At 59.0% G+C, this 19,345-nt stretch overlaps 2 protein-coding genes across 9 annotated transcripts in view; one reads left to right on the top strand and one right to left on the bottom strand.

Annotated features, from left to right (window-relative positions):
- LOC143172387 (talin-1) overlaps window positions 1-10,796 on the bottom strand; it is a 35,656-nt gene extending 24,860 nt beyond the window's left edge. For 2 of the 3 annotated variants that reach the window (XM_076361796.1, XM_076361799.1), the window contains exons 1-8: window positions 10,731-10,785; window positions 4,613-4,779; window positions 2,282-2,379; window positions 1,917-2,046; window positions 1,532-1,684; window positions 1,084-1,226; window positions 546-673; window positions 28-88 (exon numbers count right to left, since the gene is read on the bottom strand). In XM_076361796.1, coding sequence (XP_076217911.1) covers window positions 28-88; window positions 546-673; window positions 1,084-1,226; window positions 1,532-1,684; window positions 1,917-2,046; window positions 2,282-2,379; window positions 4,613-4,742 — 843 coding nt within the window. In that variant the 5' untranslated portion in view covers window positions 4,743-4,779; window positions 10,731-10,785. Of the gene's footprint in view, window positions 1-27; window positions 89-545; window positions 674-1,083; window positions 1,227-1,531; window positions 1,685-1,916; window positions 2,047-2,281; window positions 2,380-4,612; window positions 4,780-10,730 lie in introns of all 3 variants that reach the window. The other variant, XM_076361798.1, reaches the window with a different exon arrangement.
- A 457-nt stretch (window positions 10,797-11,253) lies between these two features.
- Window positions 11,254-18,937, top strand: LOC143172385 (cyclic AMP-responsive element-binding protein 3-like). 6 transcript variants are annotated; one of them, XM_076361790.1, is made up of 11 exons: window positions 11,254-11,311; window positions 12,483-12,550; window positions 13,271-13,408; window positions 13,491-13,764; window positions 13,978-14,090; window positions 14,309-14,401; window positions 14,977-15,083; window positions 16,455-16,523; window positions 16,682-16,766; window positions 16,902-16,983; window positions 17,396-18,937. In XM_076361790.1, exons 3-11 carry the CDS (start codon window positions 13,271-13,273, stop codon window positions 17,758-17,760), a joined length of 1,326 nt encoding a protein of 441 aa, XP_076217905.1. In that variant the 5' UTR covers window positions 11,254-11,311; window positions 12,483-12,550; the 3' UTR covers window positions 17,761-18,937. The 6 variants fall into 6 exon arrangements, with proteins under 6 accessions (XP_076217905.1, XP_076217904.1, XP_076217903.1 ...); XM_076361789.1 differs by having other exon boundaries at window positions 11,277-11,311; window positions 12,450-12,550; XM_076361788.1 differs by having other exon boundaries at window positions 11,277-11,311; window positions 12,415-12,550.
- Window positions 18,938-19,345: the final 408 nt, after the last annotated feature.

The raw sequence follows: 19,345 nt of genomic DNA, 5'->3' as shown, positions 1-19,345 counted from the left end.
AGGTCTCAACACCCCCCCTGCACGTACCATGAAGATCTTGCGCTCCCCTTTCTGCTTGATGTACTCCTTGGGCAGGAAATCCTTGAGTCTGCCAAGAGACAGCCAAGCCAACTGTTAGCAGCAGAGCCCGATGCCAGCGTTTGTCTTTGACTACAAAGAACCTTGGACAAAACCCTGCCAGGGCATGGGCTGGGAGTTTTTGGGAGCAAGAAGGATGTGGGAGAGGTTGCTGCAGTAATGAAAGCTGCCCCAGGAGCTGCCCTGCTGAGAGTGGGATGGAGGTGCCGAGGATGCAGCCCCCCAGCACGGTGGGCTGGGGTCCCCCCCCATCAGAGCTGGCTGCATGTCCTGGGGGGTGCCAGAGGGAGCAGGACGGGGGGCTGGCACCCCTTGCAGCCGGCGTGGACCTCCACTCTTGGGCACTGTGATGCAGGGAGGAGAGGGTTCGCACCAGAGGCAACCACACCCCGAGAGCCCCGTGTGCTGGCGCGGTGCTGGGGGCTGCCAAGCTGCTCGAGCCACCTGGGGGTCCCCACGACACTCACTCCAGAAAGCCTGGCTTGTGCTTCTGTTCATTGTGTGGCCCAAACTGGATCTGGCACTGGTAGCCGGCAAACTCGCAGGCTTTGTCAAAGGAGACAGGGTGGGAACCGTTAAGGATGTCATCGCGAGCCTGCATGGAAAGAGAAGACATCGCCGTGGGCTGGGCAGCCACGCAGCCCTGCCACCGCTCCCCTCCACACCGGGCAGGACCCGTTTTTCAGACAGGAAAGAAGTGACCATGAAAAAGAGGAGGATCTAGGGGAAGGCTGTCCCCTACAGGGACCATCACCATGCCTAGGAGAGGAACAGCATCAGGATTTCAGGATGGTTCCTACCAGGCAGAGGAGACATGGGATCCCCTGGGGAGCTCCAGAGTACACAGACATCAGGGCTGGGATTGCCAGTGTTGGCTCTTACCCAGGACATAACTGGGCATCCTGAGGTGCCGCCCATGGTGGCTCCTGGCCAAAACCCTCAGCCACTAGCCCTGGCAGGGGGCTGGTATGGGGCAGCAGAGGTAGGCACTCTGGGGAGCCGTACCTGCACGTAAAGCAGGTTGAGCTGCACAGGATCTCGTGAGTCCACATTCTGGTCAGAGTAGAAGAACTTGCGCCGCAGCAGCAGCGTTTCGTTGTCGTCGATGCCTTGCTCGCGCAGGGTCCGGCCGTGGTCCAGCCAATTCACTGTAGGCAATGCCAGGGCGTGAGCAGGGACGGGCACCCAGGCAGGGTTGGTCCCGGCCCTGGGGCTGCTCACGCGGAGCAAGAAACGGATGTCTGTCTGGTGCATCCTGGCTCCCACCCCTCTGCCCTGGGCCTCCAAGCACGAGACACTCCAGGGAGTGTGGGCACATGTCCCCTTGTCACAGTCCTCTCCACTGTCACCTCCGCTCCCCTGCATTGGGTCTTCCCCTTGCAGGGGTCCCTGCTCCCCTCCCTGCGGCCCTTGGCACAGGCTGACCCTGTCCCCAGCACCTGCAGGCACGTACACTCATCATCTGTGTGCAACTTCTGCTTGAGCTTCTCCATCTTCTTCTCATCTCGCAGCAGGGTCTTGTCTTTCTTGAGGGTGCCGGTAACCTCCTCCTTCTTCTCTTCCATAATCTCCCGAACAAGTGAGTACTCATCATAGTTGGTGATGCCTGCAGAAGAGCAGAGGACCAAGCTCAGCACGACATTGCTGCCAAATACAGAGCCTGGAGCGACGCAGGGGTGCAGAGCAGTGTCCCCTCCCCAGCATCACACCCTCCTCGGACATCTCCGCTGCCAGGCCATCCACCGCAGAGCTGCTGCCACTCCCCCAGTATCCCCATCAGATGCTGCCATCTCTCCCCACCTCCCTTCCTCCCCCCTGTCGCTGCCACCTCCTCTCACCGATCCGGGCACAGATTGTCATGAGCATGTCCGTGACGGTTTTGGAGTCATCCACCATCACTGTTTTCACTGTCCCATCCAGCATGCGGATCTTCAGGGGCCGCTGCTTCTTCTTGTACTCCATGGTGTCCTGCGGGCACAGCGGACCACAGCTCCCAGCAGTGGCACCGGCGCAAGGTGCCCACATCCCACCATCATACCAACAGCTCCCTCTCCCCGGTGCAATTGTGGGGGGGACGTGAGGTGCTGTGGGGCCCAATGCAAGGCAGCAAGGCAAGCACCCACACCACCTCCACACCGCAGGCACATCCAACTGCAGAGCCAAGGTGGGTACCAGCTGGAAAGGACGTGGGACGGATGCTTACCCCATTGCGAAGCATGTAGTAGTCCAGAGCCTTCCCAGCCTCCAGCCAGATCCCCTTCTTTGGGTCTTCATCCGAGAGGAACAGCCCAAAATCATTGGCTGAAAAACAGGTAAAGTCTCTGCCAGGGTAATCCTGAGCAGGACAGGGCCATAAAGATGCCAGCCTGCACCCGGGGATGTGCGCTGGCGCAGCCCAATGTGTGAAGCACAGCAGCACTGTGAACGCTGGAGCCTAAACCTAATGAGTACGCAAAAAGCTGGCAAGCAAGCTTCAAGGTACATGTTTTACCATAGTTATCTACGGAAAAAATCATCTGAAGCATGCCTACGCAATGCTGAACTTGGAACTGACAGTCACAACAGAAGGAAAAGCTTGGAGTTGTGGTTGACAGCTCTCCGAAATCTTCGATGCAACGTGTAGCAGCAGCCAAAGCAAGGTAGTAAAACGCCAGGCATCACCAGGAAGGGTGCTGGGAACTGGTCTACAAAACCTAGGCACATCCACACTTTGAGTACTCTGTGGTGGTGTAGTCTGCACCTCCCCAGAAGGACAGAGCAGAGTTTGAAAAAATACAAAGAGAGGCAACTTAACGCAGCCTTGGTATGAGGTACTAAAGGAGGTGGGACTCCTCCGTTTGGGGAGGAAGAGGCTGAAGGAGGATGGGATGAAGGCTTACAAGGTCTCAGAGGTGGTGAATAAGTGCTGTTCACCAAATCCTGCTCCCTCAGGGCTGGGGTACCTGGTGAAAGTGCTGCTGCTAGAGCCTGGGCAGTGGCACCCCAGCTTGGACCCACAGGGGTAGCCCCATTTTCATGCTGCAAGAGGCCAGGACCATGCCTGGCTTTGCCCTGGGAAAAGTCCTTCTCCACCTTTCGAACAATCCTGCGCCGCAGGCTGTCTTGGCTGGCTGCTAAGTTTATAACGAGTCATCTCGTTGGCAGCTCTCTGCGGGGAGGGACAAATTCCTGAGCCGCCCTACTCCTGGCTGGCTAACACTGCCATTAGGATTCAACTAAACAGGGAGCAGAAAAATCACGGAGGCTTGCCATTTTATTTTTTAACTAAAAAAACCGCATCCTATTTTCAAAGCAAATTCCAAGAGGATAACTCTAAAGCACCGAAAACTGAGCAGCTTGCCCCAGTTCCATAACTTGGGCAGGGAGAGGCGCTTCCTGAGACAGAGCGAGAGCGGAGCTGGAAAGCTACACTGAAGCTCCCCCAGTCCAAAGGTGACAAAAAAAAAGGGCAGCTCAAAAAGGGACCCCCAAGTGCCACTGGGTAAGGAGAGCAAAGAAAAGCAAAAGCTGCAAGGAACTGATAGGAAAAGAAGAGGTGTGAGCAACTGAAAAGGAACTCGGGAATAAGCATTTCCCTTTAAGGTTTTCCCCTTGCTTTTTTTTTTATAAGCAGGCTGGCTCACGCCCAGGAATTGCAATGCTGCCTCCAACATGGCTACAGCCCTGCATCCACATAAACATTCAGTCCCTCTCCGAAACCGAAAGCTGTGATCCGCCGGACCGCTGGCCAGCCGGGCACGGTGCGAGAAGGCATTTCCTTTCATCCTCGAGGAATTTGCTGCTCCCAGATGTTGCCGCACTCCCCCTCCTCTTCCCACGACTCTTGACCTCCTGTTTGCTGCCTCTCCCCCATGGCACAGCCGCTTTCAGAGGCGGCAGGGACCCAGGAGAGCCCCCGAGACGATGTCCCAGTGCTCCAGCCCCCCCATCCACGCTGGGGACAGGCCACGTCCGCATGGGCGTGAGTCACATCATGAGCTCGTGAGCCATAAGCTTACTTTTGAGCCTGGCGGCAGCAGGGACATATTATAGCTGAGAAGGCTTAGCAAGGTAATGGAGCCCCAGCATGGGTCTGGCAGAGAGCTGCCGGTGGGAGACAGACTCGATGGAGGACTATATATCCCCCAAGAAAGGAAAATTTAATTTATATGGTTTATTAACGCTTGCTACGACCCCTGCAACTGTTTAAACCCACCTAGTCCTGGCTAGTGGTGATGGATGCAAGTAGGAGAGAGGAGTAGAGACAGAAAGTGCAGCAGGCTCAAAGAGCTTGATGAGTATTTCACTTCCAAATGTGGTTTCCTACCTTCTAAACCCCCAAATTTCTTCTGGGGTGTCGAGGAGGGAGCCCAAGGAGCTCAGCCCCTCGCCTCAACTGCACAGGAGGTTTTGGACCTTGCTCCCCCCACCTCCCTCACTGCTCTGGGAAAGCCCAGGTGGGCACAGAGACAGGAGAGGAAAGGGAGACCGGTGAAATGCCAGGAGCTAAGCCGGCGTGGCCCTGGCATGACAGCCAGCCCCACCATGGACTTACGCTGTCCCATCTGGGCCTCGGGCACCCGCTCGCGGATCATCCGGCAGGCGTCGTACACCATGGTGGAGGGCTCAAACTGCATCGTCTTCACCACATTGCCAATGCTGATTTTCAGCGAGAGGGCGACCATGGTGGCGGCTGGGCTGTCCCCACTCCTGCGTCACCTGCTGGAGGAGACAGATGGGTTAGCTCTGACTGCCGGCCCCTCCGGTGTGCAGGGTCCTTCCTCCTTCTCCCTTCTGGCAGCACCTCTGCTCCCCGACAGCCGGGACCCAGCTTCTAGGGGCAAGCAAGGGCTGCACCCCGTGCTGGCGAGCTTGCAAGGGGGTCCCACTTTCCAGCCCTGTGCTGACCCCAGGGTCTCTGGCCAGCGTTGGGGAGCCTTGTCTCCTCGTCCCAAGGTCCCAAAGCCTGCTCGCCCGCAGGAGCAACGGTAGCTGGTACTGAGCGGAGATGCTGCCAGCGAGGAGGAAGCAAGTGCGTGGGAGCACGCGAGATAAGCCAGGAGAGCGCGACAGACGGGGTTATAATTAAACCTGCCGTGACATAGAAGCCACAAGAGGAAAACCAAGCTTTGACCCAGAGCTGGCAGGGCCCTGCCCTGGCTATCAGGGCCCCCCATGTTGCCAGCGGACGGTGCTGAGCCGGCAGCCTGAGCACAGGCAGACCCAGAGGGACGGAAAAGCCCAGAGCCACTCAGGGAGGTGAGATAAGGGCACCAGGCACTGAACCTGCCCATTAAAAATAATTACCTGGGGAAAACACCACTCACACTGAGTGAGTGCTCAGAGATCGGGGCCTACGGCAGCAGCTGCTCCACAAACCCAGCACCGGAGAACCCCTGCACAGGATGATGTGCAGGAGGGCAACGGACCAGCCGCTGCAGGTCTCACTGCAAGGGCACGCGAGAGCCACACCACGCCACCTGAAACAGGCCCCAGGCTGGGTCCAGCTTGAAGGATCAGCTTCAAGCTTGAAGGATTGCGTAGATCAGCTTCAGAGCAAGTACTTCTCAACAGGGCTCTGACACACCAGGTTTCACAATACTTAATTAAAACGACAATATTCTTACAGCAAAACAAATTCAGAAATAAATGACAAAAGTAAAAGGAGGTTGTAAGTCAGTCCCCCGCTTGCCTGCTGCAGCTTGTAGAGCCCATTCCTTTGGGTTTACCCACTGTGCAGCTGCTTTCAGCTCTTTCCCAGGTTGTGCGCCCCTCAGGGTCCCTGCGTCGGTCCTTCTCCCTGCCCTTCTCAGCATCCCCAGTCCCCAGCTGGCCCCAACCCGACACTCTCCAGCAGTGACACCCCTTTTCCTCTCCCCAGGAGCCTGCTCGTGAGGAAGGAGTCCCCTGCTCTGCCTTGACCCAGGCTGCCTTGTCCTTAAACCTCAGCTGGTGGGTGGATGCAAGAGCACTGGTGGGATGCACCATATCTGCTTGTTCTCTTTTAGATTGATTTTCTCCCATCAGGCCTCCTACTATGGCTGTCAGGGAAGGGTTGCTGGCCACGTGCATCCTCAGCCTGGCCCGGGAAGGTTCCTGGGCAAGGCTTGCCAGCAGCCTCCCTCCCCTGCTGTGCACCACAGTGGCACACGGTGAGCCTGTGCATCCCTGCCCGGCGCTGCCAGCTCCGATCCGCCGCAGAAGGGGGTACACCAGTGCGGACTGCTCCCAACCAAGGGCCTAAGCAGGCTAGGGGCAGGATCTGCAATGGATAAAAAGCTCCTACATCCGATTTTGGCTAGGAGCGACTCAGCAGGCAGGGGTCCTCCTCCTGCAGAGCCATAAAGCCATGCTGGTGGTGCGGGGAGGGAGGCAGGGATGGAGGAGCATGCCGCCTCCGCCAGCACATGGAACGGCTCCAGCTCCACATTCCTGAGCCGTTCGGCAATGTTTCTGCGGAGGCCCGCGGCCCCCACTGGCTCCGCTGACAAGGAATGAAATGCATTTCGGGTCTGGAGCGAGGGAGCCCAGCGGCAGCGGGAAAGAGGTGGCGGAGGTGCCCGCCTGTGCCATTGCCGTCCATCCGGAAGCACCAGCAAAGCTGTGGAGCTGAAGGGACGAGGAACACCCTGCCATAGAAAGGGCTTTCCGAATATTTCATATGCAGGGCGGGCTGCTGCGGTCACCAGGCCATCTTCGCTGTATCTAAAAATATTCTCGAGTTGAGCATAAAGCTGCTTTCCGTCCCTCTGCAGGAAAAGGAGAACGTGCCACTGCCAGGACAAGGTCAGAGACCACGGAGGAAGGGGAGGGGAGGACGCCGGACGGCAGAGCGGAACTGAGAGGAGCCAGGCCATACCCAACCATTTCTGCAGCCTCCTCTTGCCCTCCCAAAGCCAGCCAAAACCAGGCACTGTGCTGGAGGCACCCCTTAGCACACCCTTCATGGGGGCCACCGTGCTTTCCAAGACCCTGCAGAAGGATGAGTGCTCAAGCCTTCCTACTCCTGAGCTCTTACAAAAACGACAGAGCTTGGCAGGGAAGGGACTCACGACATCAAGGAAGTCCTCAGAGGAAAGGGAGATGGTTCATTTTAACTCTCATAGTCTACGGAAACAGTTCAGGCTCCAGCAGCTGAACTTTGCTGACATCAACGTCTAAAGCAGAAATGCTCTCTGCTGCATAAGAAGTGCACCTCCTCAAGGAGATGACAAATCCCTGGAGGGATTTGTCAGCAAACGTGGCAATTAATCACATGGGGTTTGCAAATCTGCTGCTTCCTGCCAGGGCACCAACACAGGGTTCGGCTCCCGTGGACCTCTCCCCTCCAGGTACCACATGGGATAGGAAGAGCCGGACTAGACATAAGGGATGAGAGAGTGTGGGAGCCCAGCGCTGCAAACCAGAAAAATAAAGGAAAAGGACAGCGAAATTCAAACTGTCCCTCTGGAAAGAAAAAAAAAAAAAACCCCAAACAAACCAAGTCGTGATGAACACACACCAAATTTCTGTGCTGGCTCGCCTCCAGAGCAAGCAAACCCATTCTCAATCGGTTGTCGGTATGCAAAGGCAGATAAGGCCCTGGAGCAGCGAGCTGGCCAGCCGGCAGCCAGATTAACACACTTCTGCATTTTATAGCAAGCTGCGCGCAACCCTTTGAGCCGTGAGTACGCTCCTGAAATGAGGGGGTGGGGGTGGTCTCGATGGCGTCCCACCTCCCCCTGGAGCCGTCCCGGCTGCTTCCATCTCACCCTGCACTAGGCGTGCAAAACTATCGCGGTGGCGGAGGTCTCCGGGCTCTGCTTAAAGGCAGGGGCAGCGCAGGCAGGGATGGCCACGGGCAGGCAGCGCCGCGCCGGCCCGAGGAACCACCGCGTCATTGCCGGGACCACTGAGAGCGAGTTTTCCGTCACGTGACATAACTGCTATATTTGTGTCGGCTGAGTTTAGTGCTGCGAGAACGGTTACAGAGGAGGTTTTGTATCTTTAAAACAAACAAAAAAATCAACCAAAAATTCGATAGCAGCCTGCTGGCACGCTCACGGCAAGTTTCCAGAACAAGCTGCGAATCGTCAAATGCAACAATTTTGCCATTTTTAACATGCTCTTTCTAAGGGAGACTCCGGATGAGGTTTGGGTTTGTTGTTGGTTTTTTTTGTTGTTTTTTTTTTTTTTTTACGGCAATGCCAAATTTCACTTGGCAAAGGCCCCACTCCAGACCACCCCCGGACCGGGAGCTGGCTGCAGGAAGCTTTATCAGCTGCAAACCACCCCACTGCCGGAGCTTTCTGCAGGCACGGGGCTGCCGGCCCGGCCAGCGCGGCCACCAGCACAGCCAGGCAAGTACCAGGCCACCGTGATGCCTGCCAGCAGTGGCTTTGCCAGCACATGGGTGTCTGCAGAACAGCACGATGAACCAGGTTAAAAATTAACGCGGTAAGAAGCTGGACCAGGCTCTGGTTGGGTTCTCCAGTATGGGACCAGTATACAAAGCCACAGAAGGCACTGGGGGCACGGGTGGCTCAGCCCCGCGCCGATGGGAAGGCTGAGCCGGTGGCCCCAGCTGGCGACGGTGCTGCACGCTGCCGAGCCTGTTCAGCCCGGTTCCTCTTTCCCAGCCACGCGTCCACATTATACGGGAAGATGGTTTCTTCCAGCCGAGGCCGAGCTTGCTCCCAGGGAGTGTGAGTGGCTGGCGAGGCCAGCCCCAGCCCTATGGCATCCCCATGACCACTCGGCTGTTACCCATGGCTGGGGCAGGAGCATCCTCTCGCCCCCGCAGGGAGGGCAGCCCTGCTTGGCGTGGGAAACGGGCAGGGGACGGGCAGTGGGGCTGGAGGATCACAGCCGCAGCCTGCCTGCTCACCAGCGCTGAGGTGAAGCAGCTCCGGCCATTAACTGCCGTCATTTCCCATGCATCCCCAAGCCTGTCTGCTCCTGCCAGGAATCCCCTGCCCTCCAAAGGGAGGGGGCACAAACGGTGGCACCCCCGGGCTGCCCACCGCCAAGGCAGACATGGGGGTGAGCAAGGGCAGGACTCCATCCGCGACCTCTCCTGTGTCCTTAGTGAGCCAGCCCTCCAGCACAGCACCCCGAAAGCAGCACTCGGGATGCAGTGGGCACTCTCACAGCCTCCGGAGACCACCAGGTGCCCTGATTCGGGCACCCGTGCTTGCCAGGGCAAGTGACTCACCCGCCGCCGTGCCACCGGCCAGGCAGAAAGGAGAAAGTGAGAGGAGAGCGTGGCTGCGTTTTGGGGGGTATTTCTCCACCCAGCAGTCAGCAAAGCTCAGCTCCAGAAAGGAGGACACCTCACGTGTTCCCTCTTCCTCAGCCTTCCCACTCCCCTTCCCCAAATGTGCTGGGACGTGCCACTTTGGGATGCACCAAACTGCTGCCGATGCCATTTGGTGAGCAAGCTGCGTGCTTGGCCGGTGCTCACCGCGCACCATCACCTGCTCATTTAGCACTTGGGGGGTTTCACCCCATGGTCTGCAAGGGGGCGGTTTGGACCCTTCACCGGGCAACCCACAGGCTCTGGCAAAGCTAAAGATCCCAAAAATATGTCCCCTCCCCTTCTCAGCAGCGAGGCTCGGAGAGAGAGAAGGGAGTAAACAATTATTGCTACCAAATATGGGTCTAACAGCCAGCGATGAAGCCACGGCAGAAGCATACAGAGATCCTGCCGGCAGATTCAAAGGGCCGGGGAGCTTGCAGGGGTGCGGGCAGGATCCGGCAAGGGAGCGGGGCCGGGCAGGGAACAGGCAGAGGATGGGGCAGGGTTTCCCTTGCCCGGTTAGCTGCTCCAGCCGGGACACGGTGGGGACCCACGCTGTTCTCCGACGGGGGTCGGTCCTGCCCCACCGCACCCACCCAGACCCACGTGTCCCACCCCAGCGCCCCGTCCCGAGGGGACGGCGACCAGCTGTCTGTCCCGGGATGGTCGGCGGGAGCTGCCGGGGTGATCTCCGTCTTCTACCGTCCCCACCCAAAACCGCGCCGCGGCCCGGAGACACCCTTCCCACTCGCTTCCCCCCGCGTACAGGCAGGGTGGGCAGGAAGGGCAAGGGGAGAGAATCGCCGCCGTGCCCGGCCGGCACCGAAGCTCGCCCCCCCGCCCCCCCCCCAGCCCCCGGTTGGAGGGCCCGTGGCCGCAGCCAGGCCTCTCCCGCTCGGTCCCCCGGGACCCCTGAGGCGGGGATGCCGGCCCGGGTCTGGCGAGCGGAGACTGCGGGCCGAGGCCTGCGGCAGCGGCGGCTACTTTGGGGCAGGGCAAGGACGGGGCCGGGATTAACGGCGCCAGGCCCGGCCCGCCCGTGATGCCCCGGGACCCGCGGTGGGCGTCAGTGCTCAGGTGCCGCCGGCCCCGGGGGCGATGGGGCGCACCCCAAAACCAGGTCCAGGCGTGACCTACCCCCGGAAGCCCCTCGGTCTCCGCAGCCCGTGGGAGGCGCCCCGGTGGGAGCGGGGAGGCCCCGGTAACCGGGACGCTACTCCCACCCACCCCCCGGTAACCGGGGGGGGGGGGGGGGGTGGGCTTCCTCCGGGACATCCGTTTCCGGCAGCTCCCCCGGGAGCCAGGGCGTTGCCGGTCACCGGGACCCCGTGCTTCGGCCCGCCCCCCCCTCCCCGGTTACCGGGACCCCGTGTCTCCCCGTCCCCCGTCCCCGTACCTGTGCGCCGGCAGGAGCAGCGCGGCGGCCCCGCCGAGGCTGTGCGGAGCGGGGCGGCACCGCCCGCTTCCCGCCCCGCCGTCCCCGGCCGCGCATGCGCCGGGGCACCGCGCGCCGCCGGGCGGCACGGCTCGGCACGGCACGGTACCCCGGGGCTGCGCTCCGCCCGGCTCCCCCCCCCCCCCCCGCAACCCGGCCCCACGCCCGGGGCTACGCGTTGCCCGGTACCCGCACAGCCCCGCCCTGCGCCCCGGGCCTGGGCACGGCTCAGCGCCCGCACCCCGGGGCCGTGCTCCGCCCGCTGCTCGCGCCCCCGGCACGGCCCGCCACGGCGCACCCCCGGGGCCCGCACGTCCCGGCCTCCCCCGGCCACACCCACCCCCTCCCTCCCCTCCCCCACCCCCCCGCCCCGCCGAGCGCTCCCGCCGCCCACGCGCCACCGGCCAATGGGCGCCCGCGCCGGCGCCGCCGCGTCACCCCCGGGAGGGGCGGGGCCGCCGAGCGTGCGGGGCCTGCTGGGAGGCGGGTGACGTCACGGCTGGTGCGGTGGAAGCGGCGGGGCCGGGCGGCGCCGCGCTGAGGTGAGGGGCGGGACGGGACGGGACGGGACGGGACGGGGGCTCCGGGCGGACGGGACCGCGGGACCGCCGTCCTCCCCTCGCCCCAGCCGGGGCCGGGGGGCGGCTCTGCGGGGCGGCCGGCGCCTGGGCCGGGCGCTGGCGGCCGGGGGAGCTGGCAGCCCCGGGGAGCTGGCAGCCCCGGGGCGGCCCGGCGGTGACAGCCCGCCGGTGGGCTGCCTGGGGCCGCGGCCCTCCTCCCGCGCGGAGCCGCGCTGTCAGGCCTCGGGCTGTGCTGCCCGGCGGGGAGCGGCTGGCTGCGGGCAGCGGCTGTGCCCCAGGCAGCGGCACGCCGTGTTTGCCTGCGGGCCGGCCCCACGGCGGGGCCTGTGAGAGGCCTCTTGGCTTCCCTCGGGTGGGTGTCCAGGCGGGGGGAACGGTTCCTGCCATGCGTGCTCCTGTCACCCTTCCTTCTGCCTCGCTCGCTGCTGTCCCCTCTTGTTCTGTTCCTTCCCTTGCCCCCGGCCCAGCGGCACGCTTCCTAGATAGAAGGTCCTCAGTGTCCGTGGAAGCAACGGGCCCTGGCATTGCCCGGGCTCTGCCCGGCTCCCCTTCCTCTCCCTGCTCGGCTTTCTGCCAGCGAGGCTCTGCTCGCTGTGCCATCTGGCAGGGCAGCCCCGCGCACCAGCTTCCTGCTCCCAGGCGGCTGGCACAGCAGCCATGTGGCTGGGGTCTGCCCCGGCCTTCTATTTTTGGTGTAGGGTTTGGTTTTTTTTTTTGGTTTTGGGGTTTTTTTTCGGACTGTGACACCTGCCAGCTAGATGTGAAAGCTTAACAGTGCTAATGGGGAGGTGTGACGGATGCCTCCGCTCCGACTGAGCGAGCAGTGCTTTGGTTCAGGCATCACCAACAAGCAGGCCTGACCGATACCAGCCCTGCCGTGAGAACCGTGTGAGGCCGCATCTTCTCAGGGACTGTGGAGTCTAGGCCATGCCTTATCAGGAGATAACAGCACCAGCCCGAACTGGGGCTAGACAAAACTAAAACTGCCACAGCTGCACACCTGCACAAACACCCAGGGGGGGTTTGACTACGCGTCCATCACTTTACGCTATAAATGCCTGTAGCCTCCCCGAGCCCATTGCGCTCTCCTGCACGGCAGCGGGCCGCACGGCGGTGATCTCCCCTTGAGCAGGGACGCCTCTCAAGGTTCCTCCTTGAGGCTGAGAGACCCTTTACCCGGCATCTGATACCTACAGCGAGGTAAGCGGCATTTTACATTCCGACTAAAAGTATATTGCATGCTAGCAACACTGATATATATATATATATATATGTATATATATCCAGCTATAGCTTAATTATTAGAAGTGCGGTGAGAAGGTAGAGTGTTTGACCGCTGCCTAAATTATTGTTTAAATCATCACTTAAATCATTGTCAATTCACGGTTTAATTACTATTCAATTACCGCTTAATCACCATTTGATTACCATTTCATTTTCATTCAGTCGTCAATCATCATTTAATCATCGTTTAATCATTATTAAAACCCTTTTAGTTAACCCCAGGACGATGACTTCTCTTAATAATTCGCCTGTGATAGGAGGCTGGCCCCGCTGGCCAGGGGGTACGGCACCTTTGGGCTTCAGTGGAATGGCAGGATCTTGCAGGCCCTCCACGGCAGAAAGTCTGGGGCCCTTCCACTTTCCCTATCCTTCCTGCAGCTTTTGCGTTCTGGGTGGAGCACGGCTCCTGTGGCAGGGTCCCAGTAGTCTGGTGGAGAAACTGTTGTGGTGGGGCCACCAGTGCTGGTATATGTAAGAGCCTTGCTGGGGAAGTACTCGTGGGCTGGTCGTTGCTGCAGGGCCCTGGCAGCTGTTGCTGTTGCATGGGGAGACTTTGTCCGTCGGGGCTGAGGGACATCTCGATGGAGTGATGGTGTCTCCCCCTGTGCCTGTGCTCACTCTGGGTGTCCTGCTCAGATGTCATGCCCAGAGGAACTGGCTGCCTTGGCAGATGAGGACCTGCTTGACTTCCTCCTGAAGGATGATGCTCCCTGCCCTGAAATCCCAGGGGAGGAGAACGGTGTGCTGGAAGACTGGGGCCTGCCAGAGCCTGAGGTGAGTTCTTTGGGAGGAATCGCTGCTGGGTTGTGGTTCAGGAGTTTTGGCTCCCTGCTGAGTAAAAGCTTTTTCTCCACAGCTCCTGGACAAGGAGATGGATGACTTCATCAGCTCCCTGCTGAGCCCCTTTGAAGATGAACCAGGCATGCTGCAGGGTTATTCGCCTGCTGACAGTGACAGCGGCATTTCTGAGGATCAGCATCTGTCCCATAGCCCTGGCAGCGACTTTGCTGGCAGCCCTCGGAGCTCAGACATTGTGCAGGTTGATCACAACTATTCCCTCCATCGGGACTGGCCGGTGCTGGAAAGCGTGAAGTCTGACATGGCAGAAGGAGATGTTTCCATTGATCTTGGTAAGTGATGTGCGTGGGCTCTTTCTGTCTGGGGTACAAGCAGAAAAGCAGTCCCACATTGGGGTTTTCTGGGTGGGTGCCAGGCAGCAATGCAGACAGCTGAATTTAGTGGCTTTCTGCTGCTGTAAAATTGTGGTTTCATGCTACTCAAAGCTGGCTGGTCAGGTGCTGCCTTACTGAGGCCCAGCGCTTGACTCTCCTTTCCTTCCCCAGGGACATGGATGGGTTTGGAAGGCACAAGCAAGGCACTGGAACAGAGTTCCGGTTTCCCCGTTGCTGTTGCTGTGGATGCCGAACCCCAGCTTGTGCCTGGAGCCATCGTGCAGGTACTGACTGCCACGCGTGTGGGCCCCAGCCTTTGCTTCTGGTTGCATCTCCCCTTTTCTCCTGGCTTGGCTCCTGTGGGGGATATCTCTGAGGAAAGCATGATGCTGCTTTGGGAGAGCTGATCCCGGTTCTGTGTGCTTTTTGCATGCCCTGTCTGCCCTGGGGTAGACTCCCTTTACTTTACATTCTCAGTGGGTGTATTTTTGCTGTTTTCTAGTCTGACTTCCCAGAGCTGGTCCTGACAGGGGAGGAGAGGCTGCTCCTGAAGAAAGAAGGTGTTTCATTACCAACCTGTCTGCCACTGACCAAAGTGAGTCCTCGCTGCAGCCTGTCACTCCCAAATGGACTTGGACCTCTCGAATGCCTCGGCCAGAGTAGGGGTTTGAAAATACAGAATGGTGCCTTGATGAGAGCATTGGTGCCCAGGTGCCGTGTTCAGGGCAGCGTGTGGCAGGGCTTGGTGTCCTTCTCCTCTTTTCGAGGCTTGGGGGGTGTCCACGTGCACAGCAGCCTCTGCTTTGCTAATCATGTAGATACGAAGAGCAATGAGACCTGGCTGCTGTCAGTCTCCCCACTCATGACTGCTTGCAGGGAGGCAGTTACACCACAAGTGCTGCCAACCTATTTTTTCCTGCTTGCCTAGTGGCTTGTGAGCTGCGTGCTTTTCATCTCCCTTAGGCGTGCCTCACTTTTGCTATTGCCGGGGAAGCTGCTGGCCACATTGGCAGGCCAGAGTTTGCCTTGCAGCTCCTGCAGTTCATTCAGTGGTGTGGGAGGGACAGAGGACAAAAGCAGGTGGGCTGAGTGCTGAGATGTATGCAGGGTTTGTGAGGGCTGGATCGCCAACCCCCTGGGGTTGCTGCTAAGGAGAAATGACCCTTGCAGGCTGAAGAGCGGCTTCTGAAGAAGGTGCGTCGGAAGATCCGGAACAAGCAGTCAGCCCAGGATAGTCGTCGCAGGAAGAAGATCTATGTGGATGGCCTGGAAAACAGGTACGGGCACACAGCAGTGTCGCCCGACACTGAGGGGACAGACAGGTTCTTTTAGGGATCCTTGGCAGAATGATGACTGCACTAAATCATAGTTTCAATTAAAGCTTTGTTTTCTTAACATATTATGATTAGTATAGCACAGAGTTTATGATTAGAATGGCACAGGATTTCTACAAGCAGGATCAATGTAGTACAATCTATAAACAGCATAATGCAGAATTTATAATACAACTTAATTTGTAATTTCTAATCACCTAGATCCTAATACAACTTAACTTATGATTTCTAATCACCTGGACCCTCTGCAGATCGGGTCAGATCTTAATACATGGTTTGCTGTATCAATATAATGATCATAATCTAGACTCGAAAATGATACAAAGGAATACGAGTCACTCCCTCAATCATGGGAGGAAGCAGAATGATGGTGGAGGTGTCCCTGGCCAGGGTGGGTCCTGGGTCTCACTGTCCAGCAGCAGCTCCGGTCCAGGTTTCCCCTTAGGACTTGTAACTGCTTGATTTTGTGGACAGTGCTCTGTGTGCTGTTACGCTTCCCTGCTCTGTGACAGGGTCGTCAACAACACCGGGCTGGCCGGGTGCCTGGGACCTTCAAGGCCGGTAAGGAAGGGAGTAACCGGCCTGGCGCCCAGGAACCTAGAGGCCGGTAGGGAGGGGAAGAAGAAATCTGTTTGGTTTGTCTACTTGGTGCGCAGGACCTTCAGGGCCTGAGAATGAGGGGACGGGAACAAATACATGACCTGCTCGGTCACAGAGAATGGATGCTCGCCTCATAAAATGACGTTAGTTGTGCTAACCACATTGCCGGGGGTCGGGAGCAGGGGGTACCGGTCACAAGCAGCTGTGCTGTGCTGCTGCTGGGGTCTTGCCACCCTGGGCAGAAAGTGAGGCTGACCCTGTGGGGCAGCAGCTCTCCTCAGGGGGCTCAGAAGCTTGGGGCATAGCCTGCTCTGCTCTCTTACACTTGGAGATGGCCCAGAGCTTGCTCTGTTCAAGCCAGGTGCTGGTCTGCCAGGTCCAGCGTGTTCTCCAGGTCAGGCTAGTTTGCAATACAGCCTGACATCGTGGATCTGCAGGGCTGGTGTGCCACTAGGAGCGAGCATCCTGAGGGATTAGTCTTGGTGCTTCTCTGTGGGACTGGACAGGGCTCACCCCTCCCCAAACCCGGTGTGAGATGTCTCTCTCTGGGCTTTGCTCCAGGTGGTGCTAGGTAGACTCCAGGAGCAATTTTATCTGCCCCAGGCACCCAGAGGTGGTGGCTGATTACCTGAGGAGAGACTCTGGTGAAGTCCCTGCTGTTGACTAACAGAACCTCTCTGGTTTTCCCCCATGCTGTTCATCTTTCCTGGGAAGGGTGGCAGCCTGCACAGCTCAGAACCACGAGCTGGAGAAGAAGGTGCAGCTGCTGCAGAAGCAGAACATGTGAGTTCTTGTTGTTGGACGTGGCAGGAGATGTGGTGGGGAAGGCTGTTCCTCTTCTTGGGATTGTGGCCTGCCCTTGGCTGCAAAGCGGGGAGGAGGGGAGTGTGCAGCTCTTGGTTCAGCCGCTGCGTTAACCTGCGTTGCCTGCTCCCCTGCAGGTCACTGCTCGAGCAGTTGCGGAAACTGCAGGCCTTCGTGAGACAGTCCACCACCAAAACTACCACAGCAAAAACCTGCACTATGGTGAGTGGCTTCAGCCCCAGTGTCTGTGAAGGGGTCTCTGCTGCCCTTATAAGTTTGGGAGAAATGTGTTTATTGCGGCTGATGATGCCTGTCCATGTCTTTTGCTGAGGTCTGTGCTGATCTTTCTGTTTCCAGGTCGTGGTTCTGTCCTTCTGCTTCATTCTCTCCCCCACCATCTGCTCGTTTGGGAGCAGAGAGCCACAGCCGGAGCTCAGAGGTGAGTGCCCGGGGACTGAGCCGTGGCTCCAGGTGAAGCACTGCCCTCCAGGGCAGGGCACCTTCCTCAGACGCAGCCTGAACTCTGGCGTGCCTCCAACCTAGCAGCCCCTTGCCTGGGGTGACCGCTAGTTTTGGCTTTGCTCTCTCGCCCCAGCTCTGGACTCTTCCTCAGCCCTGTTGCAGGGCCCTGGGCCAGGGGCGGTGCAAGAACTGGAGGGATCCAGTCCCTTTTGGAGCACAAGCTGTGCTTGTGCCTGGCAGCTGTGCAGCGTCCTCTCCCTGCCTCCCCCGGGAGGAGGCAGCCCTAGTTGAACAGTTTGTTCCCGTCTCACAGGCTCTGTGGCGGCCCGTGCTCAGAGCAGGACAGTGAGAGGCTGGGAATGACCGGGCTGGCTCCACCTCTCTTTCAGTGCTGTCACGGCAGATCCGCGAGTTCCCAAACCGGGTAGCACCTGATGTGCGGGAGGACGCTGCACTGGAGGGGTTCAACCCAGAGCCTGAGGACCCCTCGCTGTTGGGCAGCCTCAATCAATCATGGGAAGAGGGGCAGAGTCCACCCAACCCCGATCCCGGATCTCCTTTCAACAGCAACTCATCCTCCAACCCTCCGGCAGCAGCAGGCTCCGAGCTGGGCCTTCCCCAGCCTCAGGAGCCGCGCTCCCAAAGCAACACTTTGCAGGCAGCAGTGCCGGTGGCATGGAAAGCCAAGAGGCAGGAGTGGGTGGAACGTGCTGCCAGAGTTGTCATCCAGCAGCACCATGCCGATGAGATGTGACCACCGCTGCCTCCTGCTTCTCGGGGTGATACTGGGCACCCTGCTGGGCAGGGACAAACAGGGCTGCATTAACAGATAATCTATCAAAGCAGATTCTTCTGAATACTCTCCCGATTGCTGGCAGCTCAGAAGGTTTACCAGGGAGGAATCATTTTAGGGCTGACCTGTTCTGACACTCTGCTCTGTGTATCTATAGCAGGACTCTATCTGAGATGGGGTAGGAAACTCCGGGAACATTGCTACGGCGGCTGACGTGGCCTGCAGCCCAGGGTGCGACCCGTGGCTCGCAGGGATGGGCTGTGGCATTGGAGGGTGAAGACGGTCGGGCCTGAGGTGCCCGTACTTGGTCTGACTGGATGCAGTTGGTGATGGAGGCTGCTGCCCTGCTTCTTCTCTGCCCAGGTGGAGGTGAACAGGCTGGGTCCCGCACTTCTTACTGTGGCTGGTGGCCGCAAGCATCTGTCCCTTGTCCCTTCCACTTAATACTGCAGTGTTACCTGATTTCTAGGTGTGAGATAGCGAGCTGACCTTCAGTGCCCTCACAGAGAGTGGTCCTGCCATTGCGACAGACCCTGCGTGTCGCCTGTTCCTGCTAGCTTTTGAGCCATGGGCACAGCTCCTGGCCTGGCTAGAGAAGGTAATGTGGAGTCCTTTCCGAGCCATGTGTGCTGTTTCCCTTCCGTAGGGGCTGAGCCTTTCATCTCCCACAGGCCTGGGAGCCAGGCTTCTGGGCCTCGGGGAGAAGGCATGCCTCGAGCCAGGCTGCTGAGGGGACGTGGAGCAGAGAGCAGCAGAGCTGCTTGCTCTTCTGAAGGCTTTCCTGGCCACAGGACGGTTTCAAAGCTGTGTCCTCGTGTGCCCGAGCTTTGCTGCGCTGGCCTGTGATGCAGTCAGCTGGCTCTGGTTGCTCCCTAGGGCTGAGCAGAAACACTTTGAGCTGGTGAGCGGTGTCTTTCCTGGAGTGCAACTTAGTGGTACCTGTTGAGCATCTTTCCTCGTCCTACTTCAGGACATTTCATAGAATCATAGAATGGTTTGGGTTGGTTCCCTTAAATGGAAGGGACATTTAAAGGTCATCTAGTCCAACGCCCCGGCAATGAGCAGGGACATCTTCAACTAGATCAGGATAATTAATATTTTTCTTATTAATAACATGTAAATAAATACTGATGATGTATGACTGTGTCCTCCATGGTCATTTCGGTGAGGGGCTGGGCTGCTGGGTGGAGGCTGGGGGCTGCGCCAGAGGCTGGGAGCATTGTGGGAGGAACCCAAGGGAGGCTGGGGGGTGATCGCTCTCGCAGCCTAACGAAGGGGAATGTGCGCTGCCTTCCCTTCCCATGGCTGTGGCTGCGCAGAGGGGCTTGTTGAGGCACAGTGCAAGTTTGCAGGGCAGCTGCTCTGCTCTTACCCCCCTTCAAGGGTGCGAAAACACTCTTGAACCGCTTTTGGAGACAAGTGGATGTTGTGAGCACCCAGCGCCCACGTGTGACCTGCGTGCACCCAAGCCGCCAGTGCTGCGGAAGCGAGCAGCTTCCCCAGTAGGAAGCACGAGGAGCCGGTGCCTGCTTCCACCGCTGCTTTC

The sequence above is a fragment of the Aptenodytes patagonicus genome, chromosome Z (assembly GCF_965638725.1).
Source record: "Aptenodytes patagonicus chromosome Z, bAptPat1.pri.cur, whole genome shotgun sequence".
Lineage (NCBI taxonomy): Eukaryota > Metazoa > Chordata > Aves > Sphenisciformes > Spheniscidae > Aptenodytes > Aptenodytes patagonicus.
This window is presented reverse-complemented; position numbering and strand designations above follow the sequence as displayed.